Below are 19,924 nucleotides of genomic sequence, written 5' to 3' on the forward strand. Positions count from 1 at the left end.
GCGGGAAATTCTTTTTAAATGCAATTTTATCAGTAAAGTCAAGAATGTACAAAACATGAGCTCAAAACAAGAAAATAGACCTGGTTACACACTTTCACGTCTTTGTGCAATAGAACCCTTCACACCGCACAGTAAAACATGACTTTTTTTTAATAAATAAATAAAAGCACATAAGTTATGTACATGGTATTAAGTCAAAACTTCAAAATACTCCACTGCCTTGTGGTCTGATTACACTACAACAGAAACCAAACAAGATTCATGTTATAGTGCCTGTACAAACACTAGGAGACACCTAAAGCATTGGCACATTTGATACAAAAAAAAATAAAAAATCGTCAGGAGAAGCAATATGTAAATGCTAGCTGCATTGTAATAGTTCAGCACAGAGCACAAGAGCATCAATAAGGCAACTTCTTATTGTTCTGGGCACTTGGGAGGATATTTATATTAGGACATTTTTCACCCTATGAAGCAAGCAAAGAAAGACAGCTAAACTGAGCAAACATATTTATGATGCTGAGCTTTAAGCACTGTAGTTCAATGGTTCCTCAGTCTTAGTTTAGGGTCTTAGCACACTAATATTACTAAATCAGCACTAAGTACAAAGAGAGACCCGTTAGGTCATTTTGTTTACAGGAACTGTTCAAAACTGTAGCATTTGCAAAATTAAAGGGACATTTGGTTTTATGAAAGAAGCACATTGTAATGGCTATGAAATGACAGTGTTTAGGCTTGCTGCCAAAAAATATCACTGTAACTATGCAGTTCTTCCTGCCACTGGTACTAAATCTGGACTAAAAAGCAGTAAGCACTTTCCCCATTACAATGCACTAATCAGGCAAGGAATAACTGTGGTCGGACATAGTTGCGTGACTGAAATTATTCGAATATGTGCAATGAACATTAGCTACTTACATTCAGAGTGCAGCCATAGATTTAAAACAGGAATGTAGTAGTTACTACATGACAGCAATTTCACTGAAAAGGACACAGGCACTTAAAATCAACCTTGCTTTTATGTAGACATATAACTAGACTACAACCAGTTGGCAACCAGTTCGAGTACATATTGCAAAAGACAAGACGAATTTCACTTATTGGCACAGACTGACTCGGACTGATTCCAATTTGTTGGCAACTTGTCTGTGTTTATAAATTAGGTGCCAGTTATTTGCAACCCTTGACAAACCCTTGATTTCAATCCAAGCTTGTGACTGTTTGGAGACAGGTATGCCTTACCAGGTGACATGTGCAATCTTCTTGCAATAAAAAGTCGTCACCCAGAGGTTGAAGGTGTTGCACCAGTTGGTCAAGCTAACTACTTCCAATTAGTCGCTGAATGCACACAAAAAAAAGGAAAGAAATCAATCCAATTATCACTTTAGTCACAAGTAGGATGCAATTTTATTTTTACTAGAGCAGTTTCTTTACTCTAGTGTGACTGAGCCATTAGTGAGTGGTTCCTCTCCCCAGTTAGATGATGTGATGGGTGTGACAGCGGGTGCTGAAGTCTGTTGCCACTTTTAAATGTTTGACCTGAACATGACACTAGACGAAATGCTAAAGGCTCAATTACGGTGACATTTTTTCCTGTGGAGATCATTAACGTTTGTACCAAAGGTCATGACAATCCCATCAATATATGTCAAGACGTTCCAGCCAAGTGTCAAGCAGGATCACAAATGTCTTTAGAAAATGTTATGGAAATATATCCAACAGCTTTTAGGACATTTCATTTCATTTCTGATGGACAGTTGGACAATCCAAAGAGCCAGGCTAAATTTTGACTTCAGGACTTAAGGCGGTTTGAGCGAGTGTGCTTTTGTGTATTGCAGGAAATAATACTCAAGTGCTCGAAAGCTTATTTCTCATTTCTACTCCCTGATAAAACTGACAGATTAGCCCAGCTGCAACATCCCCACTAAGACCATAACTGGGCTTATTTTTTAAACAAGAAAAACATGCTTCAGATAAAAGGAAATAAATGAGACGGCAAGACTGCAAAACGTGGGACTGATGTTGTCGGCTCTCATCTCTCATTTCTAATGATCTGTGCTCCCCATTGCTCTTTAGCTGGTAAATAAACAGGACCTGTCTGATGAATGAAACAGGGACAGTTTACTCCAAGGGAAAACAATCGCCCACCTGAGAGATCCAGGCTGATGTTTCACTGATATGGAGTATATGCTTTTCTCTCACTCAGTGGGAACAATAATAAATATAGCGCTGGAGGGGTGAGATATGCAGGACCTGAGAAAAGGGAGAGACGGTAAAAAGCAGAGAAGGGGAAAAAGGCTGCAGGGGATTTGACAGTCAATATATGGCCAGATATATACACAGACACACAGACACAGAAGAAGAAGACAGAAAACAAGGAACACTGAACACTCAGTGGTGTTTTGAGCTAAGGTGCATGACAAGTGAGACAGAGTCTGTTTCTCTCTCAATGTTGCCAGAAACTGTTTACAAAAAAAGACCAAAATAACCTTTCAATGGTAGAAAACAAGCATGCCGAAAAACAAATGTAAAAAAACAGAAATGCTTTCTTAAGGCGGCACAGTCCAGTACTGATGCTGATCGTGAATGTCTTTCACCGGGTGTTTTTTTAGAGTTTGAAATGCACCAACGTTCATAGGTACACAATAGTTTCCTCCCTGCCCTCCTCCCCTCCACTGTCGGTCTCCAGGGAAACCAGCTGAGGGTCACCGGGATGCCGGCGCACCGGATACGGGTCAGTTCCACTTGCTGTTAGTGACCAGGTCTCCCCATTGTAGCTGTGATCTGAGTGGGCACAAAAAAAACACACCATTTGTAGGAGAAATACAATTACTGAAATTGAACAATGAGACATTATTTATTCACCACTGATCAAGTATCCGACAGTATGGGACACGTAGCCACGTGTTTAATGAGCTCGGTCTAATTGCTTAGCCCCCTTATGTAATCACTAACAGCATACAGACTAGGCGCTGCTGAGCCTGCTGCTCCCTCCTGCACCGTGTCTGAAAATGGGGAAAGAAGAGAATTTCAAGCTATGCATCACACCCCCTCAGCTCAGGCGTGTCACTTTTATCAGCAGCTTTCTCAACACGATCAATTGTCAGGCTTCGATGACATCAGCCTCCTCGCAAGCGATGGCGGACAAAAAGAGAGGAGGAGACAAGGGACCAGAAATGACAAATGAAACTGCTAACACCTACGAGTTGGCAAGCATATGGTTATGCTGAAGTACTCTCACAGCAAAATACTATAACCCTGACCAGCCTGTAGTTGCTGTTCTCATAATCTTTTTCAAGGATTAGTATCATTATTATTCAGATGCAATTAGCTCTTAAAGAGGCTATGCTTTTGTAGGTGGTAACTATCACTTGTCTCTGCTACGCTTGCATTCTTTTTTCCCTCCATGTGCTGTCTAGCATTAGGGCAGGTGTGCTGTCATGGTAACAGATGGCGTGAACTATAAATTGCCTCATTGTGTCCCTGTAGGAAAGTGTCTGTTTGATTAATTATATAAGAGTCTGTCAGAGTAGCTCTGTTAGCCAACACACAGGCCAGGCCTCCACTAGATGAGATGTAAAGATAAAAATACCAAATCTCTTTCTTTGAGTTTCATCCATGAAATATTAAGATTGAGTGATAATGTGACATGCATGCTGTTAAATATTTAAATTGCAATAAACACAAGGCTGTTAAAGCGTGGCACAGGGTTGTTTTATTTTCTGTCTACAGCAGTGAAAGGTAAATACTACACTACTGCTGTGTGTCATACTTAAACTCACTATTTTGAGTGCAGAAGTGTGTACTTTAAGAGTTGGTGTACTCGTAATGGTCAGAAAGCCCAAAATTCCTGATGTTTGACTCGTCAAAAATCAAACACTACAGAAACAAGTGCTCGCTCTGCAGAAAGTAGTGTACAAAAGAGAAGTATCCACTTTAACAACTTAGCATCGCATTTTAGTTCACAGCATGAAATAAAATGCAGCACAACAAGAGATGAATCTATTTTTGAAGTGTATGTATTTTTTTGATTTGCATACATAAACCAAATGCAAAATTGGTGCTGACAGTTTAACCAGATGATTTACAATCAGGGAAGAGCTCGCACTCTCCCAAGTTCCTGATCAAATTCAAATCAGCAATGATTTTCTAACACCAGCCACCCGGTGATTGTCACCGTTTTATTTTTAATTTAACGATGCTCCCAGTGTCTGGCATAATTATTGTTTGGAAGCAGCCACGACCAAGAGAGTATGTGCTGTAATAAATCCTTTATTGACCAATTATGGCTCAGTCACACTAGAGTAAAAACAGCACGCTGACCTCCTTGTGTCTACGAAAAGTCGATGGTTGACTGAGAATTGCAACGAACTTTGTTGCTTTCAGAAACTGATTGCGGGTACTTGCATCCCAAACAATCACCATCCAACTCAGACTGACTGCAGACAGGTTGCTGAAGGTTGCCGTTCAAATCATAAATGCAGGCAGACTGCCAACACAATAGTGGACTTGACTTGATTACTAACAGGTTGTATTCTGGTTACATTCGTATATAAAATCAAGTATGTCTGATTTTACAGTTTAATCAATGTCCTGCAGCAAATACGTCGTTATTGGTGGAGGCAATTCTGAATTCCTGATTGAAATCTACGAGGTTCTGGTTGGACTCTGAATTTTGCTGAATGCTTTTCGGTTGTCTGTTGTATTAAGAGTGTGCATGTGAGGATGGATGACTGACGTCTGCAGATCAAATCTACCTACAAATACAAATAAAGTAACCTCAAAGTGACCAGTTGTTAATATGATTTTTTGTGCAGAAGACAACAGATAAACTGCAGTTTTCAAGAAATTGTTCACACATAATCGACATATTATCACAAAGAGATTTCATTTAATTGCCAACCTGACCCAATTCGGTTGCACACTCATAGCAGACTAACTGCAGACTGACTCCATCAAGCATAGCTTGTTGTTCTATTGCCGTATTGTTGCAGTTGCTTTAAATATATGTCTCCAACTACTGTTTTCCCCGTGTGACTGAAGCATTTACAGATTTCTAGCTTTCTGTAGGGGATATCATGTTCTATGTATAAAAAACGAGCAAAAAAACAAAAACAATAGAATGTTACTTTTTCATTTAAATTCTGACAATAAATAAAAGCAAACTTAAACAGAATTAGGGCTCAGATTAACTTTAGCTGGCTTCAGCACAATGAAATAAAAGGAAGTGAACGGGCTCTCTGTAGATGGGCTCGATGGGTTTGATTGAAGAAGTGGCTGCGTTAAGCTAGTTAAATCTAACCAGCCTGGAGCTGCTGGCCTTAAGCAGAGACAACTCAATTCATTCTTTTTATTTCAGTCTTTTAGTTTTGTGAGCACTTGGACTGACAACAACACGCTGGTGTCAAAAAAACGATACCGTTTATTAGGGAACTAATGATGAATGAATAATGTGCCGTGATCGTTGTGTTATATAGGCTCACAGTGTACAAAGAAGCTTTTTTATTGAATGCCAAGGAATTTTTAATGATACACAACACTTGGACACCTTTCCACAAATAAATTGTACACAACCAGTGTTATAAAGGAAGCAGTAAAATGTCTTGATGAAGGGAGGTTTTATTAAGTTTGCACCTTTGCAAGAAAAAAAAACATTCCTAAGTTATGTGTTGCATTATTATTTGTATTGTGTTATGTCCACTGTTTTCTAAGTGTGTGGCAGATTCACAGAAAAATGATCTATTCAAAAGCTACTGTCCACTGCGATGCTTGAGCACAAAGTCACAAAGCAGGTTTTTTGCCTCCTGCAGCACTTTGCGCAGGGTTTGAATTCGTCAGCGTGCCGTAAAGTGAAGCGGCTTCACCTTTCTTTTCTTCCTCAACCTCCTCACAGAGCTCTCGTCTTTTGTGTAAAAAGGTGAACAACAAAAACCTGATACGACTCATCAGATGAAGCGTCAGCGTAAAAAATTCCATCCAACTGGTTCTCCAAGATTACACTGAACCAGAACGAATTATTGAAATCCACTGAATTAAAAAAGGGGTGTGTGTGTGTGTGTGTGTGTGTGTGTGTCGTATGCACAAGAAGAAATAGTCACATGCACAGGTGAGGATGAGAAGAGAGATCATATTTTGATCCCTGTGACTGACAGCACAATGGATCATTTGCATCTGAAAGAGATTCCTTTTCTTTTCACACGAAAAAAAGAAGAATGGAGATACCAGGTTCCTCCACATACCAGGCAGCTTGTGACCCGGAATGAGATCGAGCTCTTAAAATATAAGACTGCACCTAAGACACAAAAACATGTGTGGCGATTTGGTCTTTTATTAACTGTTGAGAAGACCCTCAAGGGACCCACTGAAGAGCCTTGTGGTTACACATCAGCTGGAGCACACCCTGCACTGTAGACTGCAGGCAGACATCCACCCCGGGCTTGTTAACAAGTGACTCAGGTTTCACTGGGGCATTGCGTGTGCTCAATAATGAGGAAAGGTTAATAAGCTGATCAATGGCAAAGAGATTGTGCTGCCTGCTGTAAGCTGGTAAACAATAGCGGGAACACCACATTAGGCTGCGCTGACCCGGTTTTTACGAGGGCTCAGGGAGACAGGCCGAATGTAAACTGTAATTTTCCCCGCCTGCTGAGAGCATCGGGGCGAGCACGCTGATGAATGGATTAGAAATGGAGACGGGCAAACATGGGATTGTAGCCGACACCTCCAGAGCGCAACCTGATTAATCTGTGACTGCATCTCTCATTCCTCCCCACCCCCCGCACGCTCACGCCGCCCCCTTTTCACCTGATGCGATGACAAGCCATGCTGTAATGAGTTTTGCAAAGATTTCTTTCAGATCGATGCCCCAATCAGTCAGCCATCGCCTGCAGACTGTGATTCACACGCTGTTGTCTCCCCGGCCACTCGATAGATAGAGAAAGCATTGATTTTCTTTTTCCTTTGGCAGGCTCGAGCATTGTGGGGTGGGGTGGAGTTTGGGGGACTCAATACTGCTGCAGGTGGAGGTGGTGGGAGGTCAGGCAAGGCCTCACCGTGGATACGGCCTTGAGAGCGCGGCGTGTTTGTGTGTACAGTAGGCTCTCGCATGCATGGGTGAAACCAGTGCAAGCAGAAGGTTTGTTGACATTCTCACAGGGCGCAGATTTCTAATTTATGTTGACAGGGTGATAACACAGTACGCTACTGTTCAAATACATGAGGTAAATGCAATGTGTAGCACTGTGCTAAAATGCATGTTCTTATTACATGTAGTAGAAATGGAAATAAGAAATTGAGCTATTTGGTGCTATAAAAAATACGATCCTCTTTTGAGAGAATTGTCAAAATATATCCCAGCCTCAACTTTGAGAGGTCTGTTTGAGCAAAACAAAAGCTCTGAAACCAGCACTGTTACAAGTGTACCAGAGACTCAGATGGAGGCCAGCTGAGGGCTCAGTATCATTAGGTCTTCCTCAAAGAGGAAGGTCCCATCTTATCTTAAAGGCTTCATAGTACCATATCCCCTTTGCTCTCAGACTAAAGGCTTACTTGTGGTTCCTAGGATATTTAAGAAGTAGAATGGGAGGGAGAGCCTTCAGCTTTCAGGCCCTTTTTCTGTGGAAGCAGCTCCCAGTTTGGATTCAGGTGATAGGCAACCTGTCTAATTTTAAGACAAGCCTTTAAACTTTCCTTTCTAAAAAGCTTATAGCTAAGGTTGGTTGACCCTGCACTTTCCATTTGTTGTGCTGCAATAGGTCTAGGCTGCTGGGGGCTTCCTGTGAGGCACCGAGTGTTTTTCCTTCCCACTGTTGCAAACTATTTGCTCATAGAAGGTTGTCTGAATCGTGTGGTTTTCTCCCCACTATTGTAGTATCTTTAGCTTTGAATATAACAGTGACTGTTGTGATTTTTTTTGCTAAATAAATGAAATTGAATTGAACGGACAGAGGAGAGTAAGTACACCAGTGTACAGAAAAGAGACGCAATCCCATGAAACTAAAACCAAATCGAGACCATCAGTATATCTCAATTAGAACCACTGAAAGCCAAAATGTGAATGCAAATAACATTCAGTGTATCATACAGTCCAATTACTTCATTAGTTTTTGATCTGTTTGGAAATTAATATAGTAGCAAGTAAGTGACTGGAAAAGTTTAAAAAACATATGAGGCCCAAGCTGGATTTGCATTTGTGTCTTCTCTTTCTAACTTTGAAACTGAACTTTGTGGTAATTCCTACCATGCCTTCCTGCAGGGCTGTAGAGGTATCCAGTCCCCATCATCCATCCCTGGGAGTCTGAGTGTTGGCCGTGGGGAGTCTTAGCTCCAGAAGGCTGTCTGCCGTTGGATTGGGCCAGCAGGGAGTTGAGACAATTGTGTGTGCTAGCATCATTTCTTCTGTGGTGCACATGGCGGTTGTTGACGCTGGTACTGGCTAACGCGGCCTCGTTCACAAACACAGAGCCATTACCGGTATGGGCTCTGGACGGACTTGATGCCGAGTCCTGAGGGAGAGGGAGGAAATGTCAGGGCTCGATCCAGACTAGCAAGATCATCTTCGAGAACCGTGAGAACAGAAAGAGGAAACCCATTTTCGTTCCAGGATAAGGTCATTAACAAATCATGAATGCTGACAGCTGGATGGCATTCACACCTGTGAAATCTGTCAACAATCCACCTTTGAAATACCCTCACGCATTTACATAAAAAGACCAGGAAACACATTTGACATACCTGCCAACAACTAGAAAAGCCTCCATTTCAAGATCTCTACTTTCCTCAAGCTTTAATTACAAAAAGACAAAAAGTGAGTCACTCGAAATGACATTTTCTCACTTCATGCAATAAACGGATCTCTTTCTCTGTCTCTCTCTCCAATACAAAGAAAGCGAATGAAATTTTATTTTTTGATGCTCGCAGTACTGAAACATTTCTTTCTGTGGATAATATAAAGACTTCACTGTGAAGTTTCTGCAGAGGCAATTTCTTCCAGAGAAAGCCATTTCCAAGAAAAGTGCTCACAGTATGTTCTGTGGATTTATGTGAATAATGGAGAAGCTGTTTCTGGAAAGACACTCTCGCTGACATTTTTTTCTCCCTCACAAATGATTCACTTATTGTTGCAAAGGCAAAAACTCTTAAGAGAAAATGAAAATAAAAGTATATCAACTAAAGGTAAGTGAGGGAACATGTTGTCATTTGGGTGAAGCGACCCTTTAATGTTTGGCTAAGGGCAGATTAGGACTCATCTTCACATAAACATGGCCTTTCCCTCTGCTGAGTGCAGGCAGCACAGCTAATTAGATGCAACCAGAGAGTCAAAGTGTGTGTGTGTCATTTGATCTGTCTCTGACCCTATGAACCATTGCCTCTGGCTGAAGCATTAGTGTGTGTGGGGGGGAAACATTAGGACCTGCACTGTCTCGGCACGCTTTTGTTGGACCGACTAAAATAGATGAATGGAAATAAATAAAGACTGCAAAAAGCCAGGAGAGCCTCATCACGTCTAGCCTGGAAAAGACCAAGGTGGGGGTGGCGGTTGTGTGTAAATTAATGAGGGACAGAGGGAATATCGAAACCCGAGCCTGCTCATTTGTCCGTCCATTCTGTGCTCTCTGTGTGTCTTCTGAACAAGTCACACCTGCTGCCGAACAGAGCGACACAAGCCCCATAAGCCAGCGGAGGTTCAGATAGATGTATGTGCTAAATTAGTTTCACCACTGCTGCAGTTCCACATGAGGTATATTGGGACTTAAAGGGCAGGGGGAACAGCACACCCTTTATCCTCCATGCCTTCCAGCTGTGTGGGACATTTTGCTGGAGTGCTTTTCAAACAAAGTGTCGATAATCTAAGCCCCTTTGGGTCACAATTGATTGGTTTCTTAGGCCGTGTGCCTTTGGTTTTAATTATTTTTGTCAGAGCTTTTATTTGCAGTGGTTTAATTATCATCAATCATTAAGATGTTTACTGGTGAGCAGAGCTGCCGGAGCACTAAGACAAATGGTGCTGAAATTGCTCTCATTATCGCGGGTCATATGTCAAGAGGGGATTGGACTGCTAGGTGTGAATGTGTGAGCCAGCGTAACCCTGGCTGATGGCTGTATGAGAAAAGCTTCTTATTAATGATTTTAGCACAAGAAATACTCCATAGATGCTGTATATCTGCTCCCACTGAGGTCACGAGCGTCAGTGAGGGGCATTACTGGCTCATAGATTCACTGGTAAAAGAAAGGGCTATCACTTCTGGTTCCCCCAATACCTGCTGTCCATCAAGAGGGATGAACATGTGAGGATTCGCAGTTGGAGGGCTGTCCTGCGGCCCGTGCTTCCAGCACTGCAGCAGCTTTTGCTGCTCATCCAGGCGCTCTCGTTCCCTCTCCACGCTCCTCTGGCCCTCCCTGAGTCTCTCCAGGTTCTGCTGGTACTCCTCGAGCTGCTCGTCCAGCTCTACACGTTCACGTCTCAACCTCTCCGCTGCCACCTGGCACTGCCTCTCCCTCTCTTCCAGCATGCTCTCCTGCGCCCCCTGCTGACTCTTCCTAGCCTGGCACTCTCGCTCCCAGCGTTCCTTCTCCTGGCGCAGGCGGTCATGGAGCCGCTGGGCCACCGCCGCCTCCTCCTTCTGCTTCTCCAGGTTACGTTGCTTCTCCTGATCCTGGAGGGCGCTGCCCCGGACACTTGGGAGATGCAGCCGTTGGGCACGAGGGGAAGGGCGGCCGCTCTCTTGGAGAAGGAGCCTCTGGACCTCATAGCAGCTGTCCTGGATGGTCACCGCAGCCTAGCACAGAGAGGGGAAAGTCAAAAGCGACATGGTTCATCAAAATGCAAATGATCAACTGCCATTTTTACCACCGTGTTGCCTCCTCGCAACGTATTTGAATGGCAAAATGTGACGGAGATCATGATCAAGGCTAAAGTGATGACTTTTAATTTTTATGCATTAAGGTCACAGCAACTAGTGACAGGAAGCCACAGCTGCTCATACCCAAAATGAAACTTTGTATATGGAAATCACATCGTGATCAAATCCTCGAGCCTAAGTAGATAGGCAAGAGCGCGCAAACACGTCATTTGCAAATACACCCACATTCTCGTCCTCACACAAATTTTAATTTTACACCAAAGAAGGAGCGTGTGTACAGTGAAACAAAAGATCCTGCTACGTCTCCTGACTGAAAAAACAAAACAAAAAACAGATCAGTGAGATGAGCTCCTGGAGCTCCAGCAGAGTGATGCTTCTGTTTAAAGTGCGCAGGCGAATGAGAGCCTGCTTATGATACAGAACGTATCTGTTCATACTGAGATCACAGGAGGTGTGTTTCTTTTTCTTTTAATTTCTTTGTTGGCCTAATATAGATGAGGGCTGTGAGGAGGGTAAATAAAAATAGCTCACCTGCAGACTGTACAGCAACTGAGTCAGGTTTTGGACACTCTGAGCCACCTGTTAATAGACAGAGTCAGATACAAAATGCAGATTAATGGGTCTTCCGCAGTTTTCATGTGTGAACATCAAGATTTCACTTCCTATTAGTTAGCTACACAAGTAACTACAAGCTGCATTCCTCTTTAAGCTTGAAGTTGCATTGACAGAACACCTGTGCCCCCTGGAGGCCACGCGTGAAATGTCACCACATTGTTTAGGGTTAAATTATCACTCTCTCTTATCAGAGTAATTTACCTCACAGGCCACAGAAAGCTGCAAAGAGCAGCAAGGCTGTTGCATGGTTTTTGGAATAAGTCCCTATATCAATATTTAATGCTGCAATACCTCAGGAAACTAAATGGACTTCCTTTATTATGAACTTATCAATGATTCATTAGATTAAGGCCAAAATGTAATTCTAATAGACTGCACTGAATTATTAAAGCAACAATCTTGAGCCACACATCTGTAAAGACGTCGAAAGAAGCCGTGCTCAGATGCAGGGAACACGTTACCTCTGCAGTACAGCAGCGAGGGAGGCATTGCCTCCTGATATCTGCATCAATATTTAACTCAAAAAGCAATTTAATTTATCTTCTCTGTTTATATGGTGAAGTCACAGCACACATTTTAAACAGCAGGTTGCGTACCTTCAAGTCAACGTCGCCTCGATTGTCTTTTTGAAAGTCAGTTGTGGACTGAAATACAAAGGTCTCAGGCCAGCTCCCCTCGCTGCCCCGAGGGTCTTCAGGCGAGACCTCCAAAGAGTCTGAGGGCTCGACGGGTACGGCAGGGCTGACAGGAAACACGGAGTCTGTGTCAGAGTTCTGGCTGTGACTCGACGGTGAACGAGCCTTGGACGATAACATGGCCTTTAGGTTCTCAGCTGGAAAAAAAACAGACGGGACAAGTGTAAAACTCAAACTAGTAAGGTCAGTAACAACATTACTGAATCAACTGAAGCCATCAACAGTTCAATTTTGTTGTAAGAACATAATCCAAGTTTTCTCGCCGGAGCCATTGGCCTTTTAAAAATCATGTAACTCTGTTAAATTAAAGCGCCAGCATCTCATACTTTATGAATTTTCCTAAAATGGGTTTATTCATCATGTAGTGCAGCGGTCCCCAACCTTTTTTGCACCATGGCCCGACAATATTTTCATGGACCGGCCTTTAAGGTGTCGCGGATCAATACAACAAAATAAAACTAGCACCGGTACTGAAAAAAAGAAGATTTATTCATAACACACGTGAAAAGACCCAGGAAAACAGAGTTAACGATAAAAACGATAACAAAATAACGCTGAAAACCGATAAAAACCCTGAAAACCATACATTTCACACCTGAGCCTCAACTCCCGCGGCCTGGTACCAAATGACTCACGGCCCGGTACCGGTCTGAGGCCCGGGGGTTGGGGACCGCTGATGTAGTGGATTACAGGGTGTGTGGAACAAAAAGAAAAAAAATCCCTTTCAACCTAGCACCAAAGACGTTACTTTGATCCCATGGAAATTAAGCTAAAACAACAGATGCTGCCTGCCGTGCTGTTTAGCATCATGCATTTTTTGCACCCCTTTAAATATATATACCAAGAGCTAGAGCTAGCTTGCTAAGATTATTTATATCTCTTACTTATATTTGTGATTTTTTTGATTTATTCTTACAGTGTAAATATGTTTCTTCTTTTTGCATGTATTGCTCTTTATGTTTATAAAACACAAAAATAAAGGAATTAGGAACATATGTTTTTGGATATTTTTCCTCTGTACTGTATTGCTACAGTAGATTTTTTAATTAAATGATCAAGATATGATCAAGTGCAAACTCTCAGCTTCAATTTAAGGGGTTTTACAAAAGCTTTTCAATAACTGTTTAGGATTTTTACAAGTATTATAAGGAGTACTGTAAGTTGAGAACACTGTGGATATGAAAATATGTTTGCTGAAGTGTGCAGTGCATGTGAAGGTTTCACCTTCTTGCAGCGCAGCGGTCAGCAGCGCAGCAGCCTGGAGAAGCTCCTCTGAGTGTGGCTGCACCAGCAGTCGCGGTTCAGCTAGCGAAGCCTCCATCCTCCCACTCAGAACAGAGAGCTGTGTGTAGATCTGCAGCTTCTCCGCCAGGCTAGAGCAGATCTGCTGGTCCTGGCTCGTCAGGCTCTCTGGTACAAGAGTTCATGTAGTTCAAAGAGCGGAAAATGTTAACAGCTACTATGTTTACAGTTTTTCTCAGTTGCTTTGGCTCATTTCTTAAATGAAAGCTGAACGTAGCCAAATCATGTGTGAAACTCTTCAGAACAGTCTGTTACTTTAGCACTTCAGAACAAGCTTTAATTGTTATTAGTGTTTGCAAATATTTTAGAACATTTAGGCAAGAGACGACACTCAGTGTGGTGTAATTGAAACCATTCAGAGATGCTTCAGTCTTTAATAATGCTTCTATACGCTCAATATTTTTACTCTTGATAATATGTGAGCATCAGTTCATTTGCAGCTCAATGAACAGTGAATAGTCCATCTAACAGTCACAAATATGCTGAGCCAACATGTGCAAGTCATCAGACTCTAAAGCATCTTTTAGAGCTTCAGTGCAACAAAGTTACAACAATGTAACATTTTTCCATTACAATAGATGCAAAACATCATTTTGACAAATGCATAAAAGCGGGCAAGTTAAGAACCTTTGGCAGTTCATCTGCAGTGTTTTAACATTTTAAGAGAAATGCATCTGCAAAGCCAAAACAACAGCACTGAAAAAAAACCCCAACCCTGTAATAAATCTACATTTAAAATAATTACGGTCAATAGGAAAAACACCCCAAACAAAATGGTTAAAAATACCTTGTAGCTTTTGGATCTTCTGAAAACGAGCCTCGGCAGCTCGCTTCTCCTCGTCTGATTCACTTGTGTATTCCTCTTCGTCCTCCGGACAGCTGAACAGAAGCGACAGTTAAATCAGGTCAGGCAGGCAAATGTGTACACATCATAAAATCTGTGTATTCAGTTCTCAAAATCCTCCTTTTCCCCACAATTTAAACTGTAATTTAATTCAGTTTAGTTTTATTTATATAGCACCAAATTACAACAACAGACACCTCAAGGTGCTTTATATTGTAAGGTAGAGACCCTACAATAATACAGAGAAAACCCCAACAATCAAACAAACCCGAATGAGCAAGAATCTGGTGACGGTGGGAAGGAAAAACTGGCAGAACCAGGTTCAGGCAAGGGCCTCATACACACCTCTCTACGGCCTCTCTAATGAGCCTCATCCATGTGTTTCGCTCCTCTTTGGACGACGTGTGGACCTCATACATTTCTGGTCCAGCCGCTGAGGCGCTGATCAGAAACATCCCTCTCTCTTCATTCGCTACTTCCCGAACTATTAACTTCTGTAGTGGAATCACTGGAGGCTTCTGGTCCTTTAACACATTTAAAGCATGGAGAAAAAAAAAACAAAACAAAACATCAATCATCCTTACACGGTGCAGTGTTTATTACTGATTTCTTTACTGAATGCGTACCACAGTTGCAAATGTGTACTTCTGGTCTTTTTCTTGGAGGAAGATGAGGGTGTCTGTGAGTAGCAGCGCCAGGACGTCTGGGCAAAATAACGACGGGTGGAAAAACAGTTAGATCAGATAGGATGCAAAAATGACACATGAACTTCTGAGTATCATGTATCACCTTTGAGTCGCCCGGTGGCAGTCTTCCACAGGAGCACCCCCTGGTGTTTGAGCACTTGTCCGGGCCCCATCATATCCTGCTTGCGGAAGGTGTGTCCGCTCTTCAGCTTAGCTGCGCTGCGGTTCTCCATGCGATTAAAGACTTCCTGTAACCTCTGGTGCCGTTCGTATTCGCTGACCCTCATGTCCACGGCTGCTATCGCCTCTCGAATGTGAGCCAGGGCTTTCGAAAGGTCTGCGTGCTCCTCTGTTTCCTCTGATGGTCAGAGCAAAGGAAAAACAAAAAGAAAAAAAGAGGGTTTTCTTGTTTTTTTTAACTAAAGTAAGGTTTTATTTTTTGTCCCCCCAACACGTAGGTTTAGCAATCATAAGAGCCTGTAGCCAGCAGAGGGCAGTAGATGACTGACCTTGAGTATAGCGTAGGATCCTCTCTAGCAGCACTGGGTACTTTGTAATCCTTTGGGTTACCAGCAAGATGCACTCTGGGATTTCCCTCCGTCGCACCAAAGAATTATTCCCTTGTTGCTTTAAAAATGAAGTATAGCAATTATGAAAGATCTAGTGAGGTGAAAGGGAGTGAGTCTATTTTAATTTAATGATTTTTGAAAGCATGACACAAACGTTAAATACCCTGATGAAGGTCTGAAATCTTTTGTTATGTTGTTGGAGCTCTTTGAAAAAGCTGACAGCTTCATTATGGCGGCTGCAGAATTCCCCGTATACCTGCTTCATCTTCTCCCCGTTCTCATCCGTGAACTGCAAAAAGTAGAACCAGGCGACTCAAACATGACCGGTCTAACCACACCTGAGACAAAGGTATACCCATGAACACCAGCTAACCTGCTGGAGCAAGATGTCTCCTATTCTCTGGATGAGGTAGTTCCTGTGGCCCTGAGGCTGGGTCGAGCTGTGTCGCCGTTCCTTCATGGCGGCAAAGAAGGCGTGGTGAAAGAGGAGCAGCTGGTCCAGACAGGGGAAGACTCGCTCCACCGCTTCGGTGTCCAGCTGCACTTCTTGTCTCATGCCTCGCCGGAAAATCTCGGCCATGATGTGCAGAGTTTGCAGGTGATGAAGCTCGGTCTGCATCAACTCTGGATCAGGGTGGGGGAGGTGTTAGATTTGGGACATGTGCTAAATTATGCCAATAAAAAGCTGAATCTCTTACTCAGTCTTAAAACGGTTTTCTGTGGTTTGACACTTTTACATATGAAATCCTGACACATGCAGAAAGTAAAGCATTCCAGGAGACGCCTTTCACAACAGCAACATCTGCTTACCATAGATTACATCCTGCCTCTTGACAGCTCGTTTGTCTTGCTTCTTGCAGAACTTGTGCTCAACCGTCAGGCTCCATGATTCAGCTTCATATTCCACAGAATCAGCTGATATGTCACTGTGGATGTATGAGTCTGTGCAGTCTGCAGATGGAAAGAGCCATACGAATCACTTTAATTTCTTTCAGTCAGTTTTGTTTATTTTCTGTAACATTTTATTTAGTAAAAAGAGACTCCCTAGCTTCTTTCCCCACAAGTTTGACAAAATGACACCTGCAAGCTCTAACAAGGTGTTCAACTTTTTAACTGTTCAGCATTTTAATTGAGTGATAAAAGAAAGTTTGGACGCTTCTTATCTCACATAATGTTTCTGTACGATTTAATAGCGTAACCTTGAACTACAAAATGTTATGAGAATGTCAACAAAGTGCAGGTTATAATGTTCTCACTACAAGATGATAACAGTGAAAAAAAGCTTCACAGTACAGTGTTCTGAAACCACCTGCAGGATATCAGTGAGGCCTGAGATTTAGAGGGAATCACAGAGAAGTTGTTGGAGACAGATTATACAACAATCCACACTTAAAGTCTTCACAGGCGAAAGTCTGGGATCACATTTTTGATCTTCAGTTGATCCTAGCAGCACTGGGTACCTCGTGATCCTTCGTGTAAACGATCCTTAGATGCCATCAGACCAAAACAAGTCAAGTTTAGTGACTATATGTTACTTTCGGCTGCTCTGGACACACACACACACACACACACACACACACACACACACACACACACACACACACACACACACACACACACACACACACACACAAATACACTGATACACACTCATCCCCCCTCCCTTTCCAAACGCCTTCGATGCTTGTCCCCTCCCGGGGAAGATGGCGGTCGACTGGACCAGCGCAGACATGCTGCAGGACCAGATGCGCTGTCTACACCGGCTCTCTCTCACCCTTTTACCCGCTCCTGTTGCTTGTCTTGTGTTTCTGTGGTGTATTGATAGTCATGTGCTTTTTGTGCCGGGGTGTTTTTTTCTGTTATCAAACTGTTCTCCCATTAGGAGCTCAGTCTGAGTGGAGGTTTTTTTTCCTCCTCTCACTTCATGTTATGTATTTTTGTTGTCTTTTCCTGTCAGCCTACCTCTCTGACATGTCTTCCCAATGTGTTGTTTGTGTAAAGTTTGGTCAGAAGGTTCCTTTATAAGTGCGCCATTAGCGTGCTGCCTGCTGTAACCCATAATTTCCTTCGGGATTAATATTAGTATTAGTATTCTGATTCTGATTCTAACTTGTTACAAAGGATCAGCAGGTACTTAAATGTTTAAGCAAGAAAAATCCTCTAAAGTCAGATGTTGGAACTCTGAGCTTAGTGCATTTCATTAGCAAAGACAGAAAATTAAGGGCTGCTCTAACTTTACAAATCCAAGTTGAGGGGGGCATTACAGATTAAAATCCTCACTTAAATATTAGTTTAACTGGTGTGCATAAATTGGCTAGCTGTCTGTCCCTCTGTGTTAGCCCTTTGATGGACTGGCACACCCTCCAGGGTGTCACTAGTCCCTCTGTGACCCTGCACTAGTTAAGTGGTTAAAAAAAAGGATAGATGCATTTCAAATACTGGACAAATTGCTATGATATTCTGCAAAACAGAAAAAATAGTGCAACCACCATTTCCACTAATGGTTTGGCTGAAAGTTGGAATGCACAAAAGATTTTACAAATGCTTCGATAAACACTGAACGTTAAACATAAATAACACAAAAAAATCTGGCACAAAATCTTGCCCCTATCATATAGTCTCCATGAAATAATAATTCAAAAGATTAAAACTAACACTGAAACTAATAGAAACGAAATTAAAACTCAACATTTTTAAACAATAAAGACTGAAATTTAACAAGAAATTCCATTCTGGACTAAAGTGGATTCAAAACAAAAAGTCAAAATGGAAAAAAAACATCAACTAATACAAAACTATAATACTTCTGGTTAGGCAATAACATTTTAAAATATTATTTGTATTGTTACAAGGTTATAAAAAACTAGGAATAGTTTTGGAGAATGTTTTCCCAAGTTTAAGAAGAAAGTTTTGGGAAAAAATTAAAAGCGCCACTCAAAACTTTACTAGATCTCTTAATCATAATCATTGGGGGTCCTACGCTATAAGTGTGTCTCAGAGTTGGTAAGGATAACTGCCCTGTGAATATAAAAGTCTAAAAACAGTGGAAGACCCCTGATTTATTTACAGACTGTGGAATGCATGTTAATGGTTCACTAAAGCTGTGTAAATCTGAGACTTGTCTGACACACGCTACATTTCAGTACATTTTCTTCCCCAAAGCATCTTCTCTCGGATGGTTTAAAAAAAAAACCCTTAAAAAACCTTAAAGTTAGTATTTAAATATGCATTTCACTGTTACATACAATTTTTTTGTATTTGGGGATCCTGAACGCGCCTTTATCACACCTTTCCTACAACTATTCTATTTGAATAGAATTTCTATTCATTGTTTCTATTTAAAAGTCAAATATAATGATCAAAAATGGGTGGAAAGCTACTTTTTACAGTAATATTATAATATAATACTTTAGAAAATAGGAATGTTTTGCAATTATTCTTTGAACACCCATCTGCTTCCAAACATTTCCTGTTTTAATCTACAGTAATGGGAGGAACTGTGATGCCTACTTATATGCCTTTGTCCCCCATAAAAAAAATACTTTCAGTTTCTGAAAAATATTCTTACAGTTTGACCTTTTAAACTGCACTGATCAGCTTTTTCTTGCAGCAGCAAACAATGAAACAGAAACTGATCTGTTTCTTTTTGGGTCTTTTAAACAACAAGCCCTATTCATACCTTACCCTCTCCAAAGGACGACTCGGTGGAGGTGGAAGACACTGGAGTTGGCAGGAGCTCTTCGGATTGGTTGCTCAGCTTCAGGGTATCCGACTCTGTCTCTGAACTCTCAATGAGTTGGCTGTACCAAGAGGAAAAACACAAACAATCGCTACTTCTCGCTATTTATTTCTTTTTAACACAACAAATTGTGTAAACGATAAAGATTAATAACCTTTCCACGTTGGGGAAACTTCGTGAGAGAGACTGCGACACGGCGTCCTTCTTCTCCTTGGGAGTCATGACGGGTAGAGAGGTAGAAGTGGGGATCACTGAGTGAGGAGGGCTGTCTCTCACTGTGAAGTCTGAGGGGGGTGACGGGATAGCAAAGCAAATTAGCCAAGATAACAATAATCATCCCAAGTTTTATAAACAGGAAACTCTTGCATGACATGGTTAAAATCACTGGCGACCAAGTGTTGTAAACTCACTCTGTGGAAGGGATGCTGTCCTGTTCTTCACCATGGACACGGCATATTTTTCCTGATGTTTCTAAGTAATACAAATGAGGGAGTCTGCTTACAGCACATAAACAACCGACAAAGGGACGATCTGCTTTAGGCTAAGACTCACCTTTAAACACGGGGGGACAGATTCCTTACAGCCCTTATGGACAATCGCAGTGCAAGCTGT

At 42.0% G+C, this 19,924-nt stretch overlaps 1 protein-coding gene across 1 annotated transcript in view; it reads right to left on the minus strand.

Annotated features, from left to right (window-relative positions):
* Positions 1-208: 208 nt before the first annotated feature.
* The window catches only part of arhgef28a (Rho guanine nucleotide exchange factor (GEF) 28a), a 54,437-nt gene continuing 34,721 nt past the window's right edge, over positions 209-19,924 (minus strand). The window contains exons 19-36 of the mRNA XM_085464194.1: positions 19,865-19,920; positions 19,723-19,783; positions 19,467-19,596; positions 19,258-19,373; positions 16,384-16,524; positions 15,947-16,197; positions 15,737-15,862; positions 15,514-15,631; positions 15,108-15,362; positions 14,945-15,021; positions 14,664-14,842; positions 14,262-14,353; positions 13,397-13,582; positions 12,074-12,309; positions 11,394-11,441; positions 10,260-10,778; positions 8,240-8,504; positions 209-2,784 (exon numbers count right to left, since the gene is read on the minus strand). Of these exons, the coding sequence (XP_085320320.1) occupies positions 2,633-2,784; positions 8,240-8,504; positions 10,260-10,778; positions 11,394-11,441; positions 12,074-12,309; positions 13,397-13,582; positions 14,262-14,353; positions 14,664-14,842; positions 14,945-15,021; positions 15,108-15,362; positions 15,514-15,631; positions 15,737-15,862; positions 15,947-16,197; positions 16,384-16,524; positions 19,258-19,373; positions 19,467-19,596; positions 19,723-19,783; positions 19,865-19,920 (3,008 nt within the window). The 3' untranslated portion in view covers positions 209-2,632. The remainder of the gene's footprint in view (positions 2,785-8,239; positions 8,505-10,259; positions 10,779-11,393; positions 11,442-12,073; positions 12,310-13,396; positions 13,583-14,261; positions 14,354-14,663; positions 14,843-14,944; positions 15,022-15,107; positions 15,363-15,513; positions 15,632-15,736; positions 15,863-15,946; positions 16,198-16,383; positions 16,525-19,257; positions 19,374-19,466; positions 19,597-19,722; positions 19,784-19,864; positions 19,921-19,924) is intronic.

This window comes from Copadichromis virginalis, linkage group LG7, assembly GCF_057382275.1.
Source record: "Copadichromis virginalis isolate Kocher_CV1m ecotype Utaka linkage group LG7, C_Virginalis_male_GT1.1, whole genome shotgun sequence".
In the NCBI taxonomy this organism is placed as follows: Eukaryota; Metazoa; Chordata; class Actinopteri; order Cichliformes; family Cichlidae; genus Copadichromis; species Copadichromis virginalis.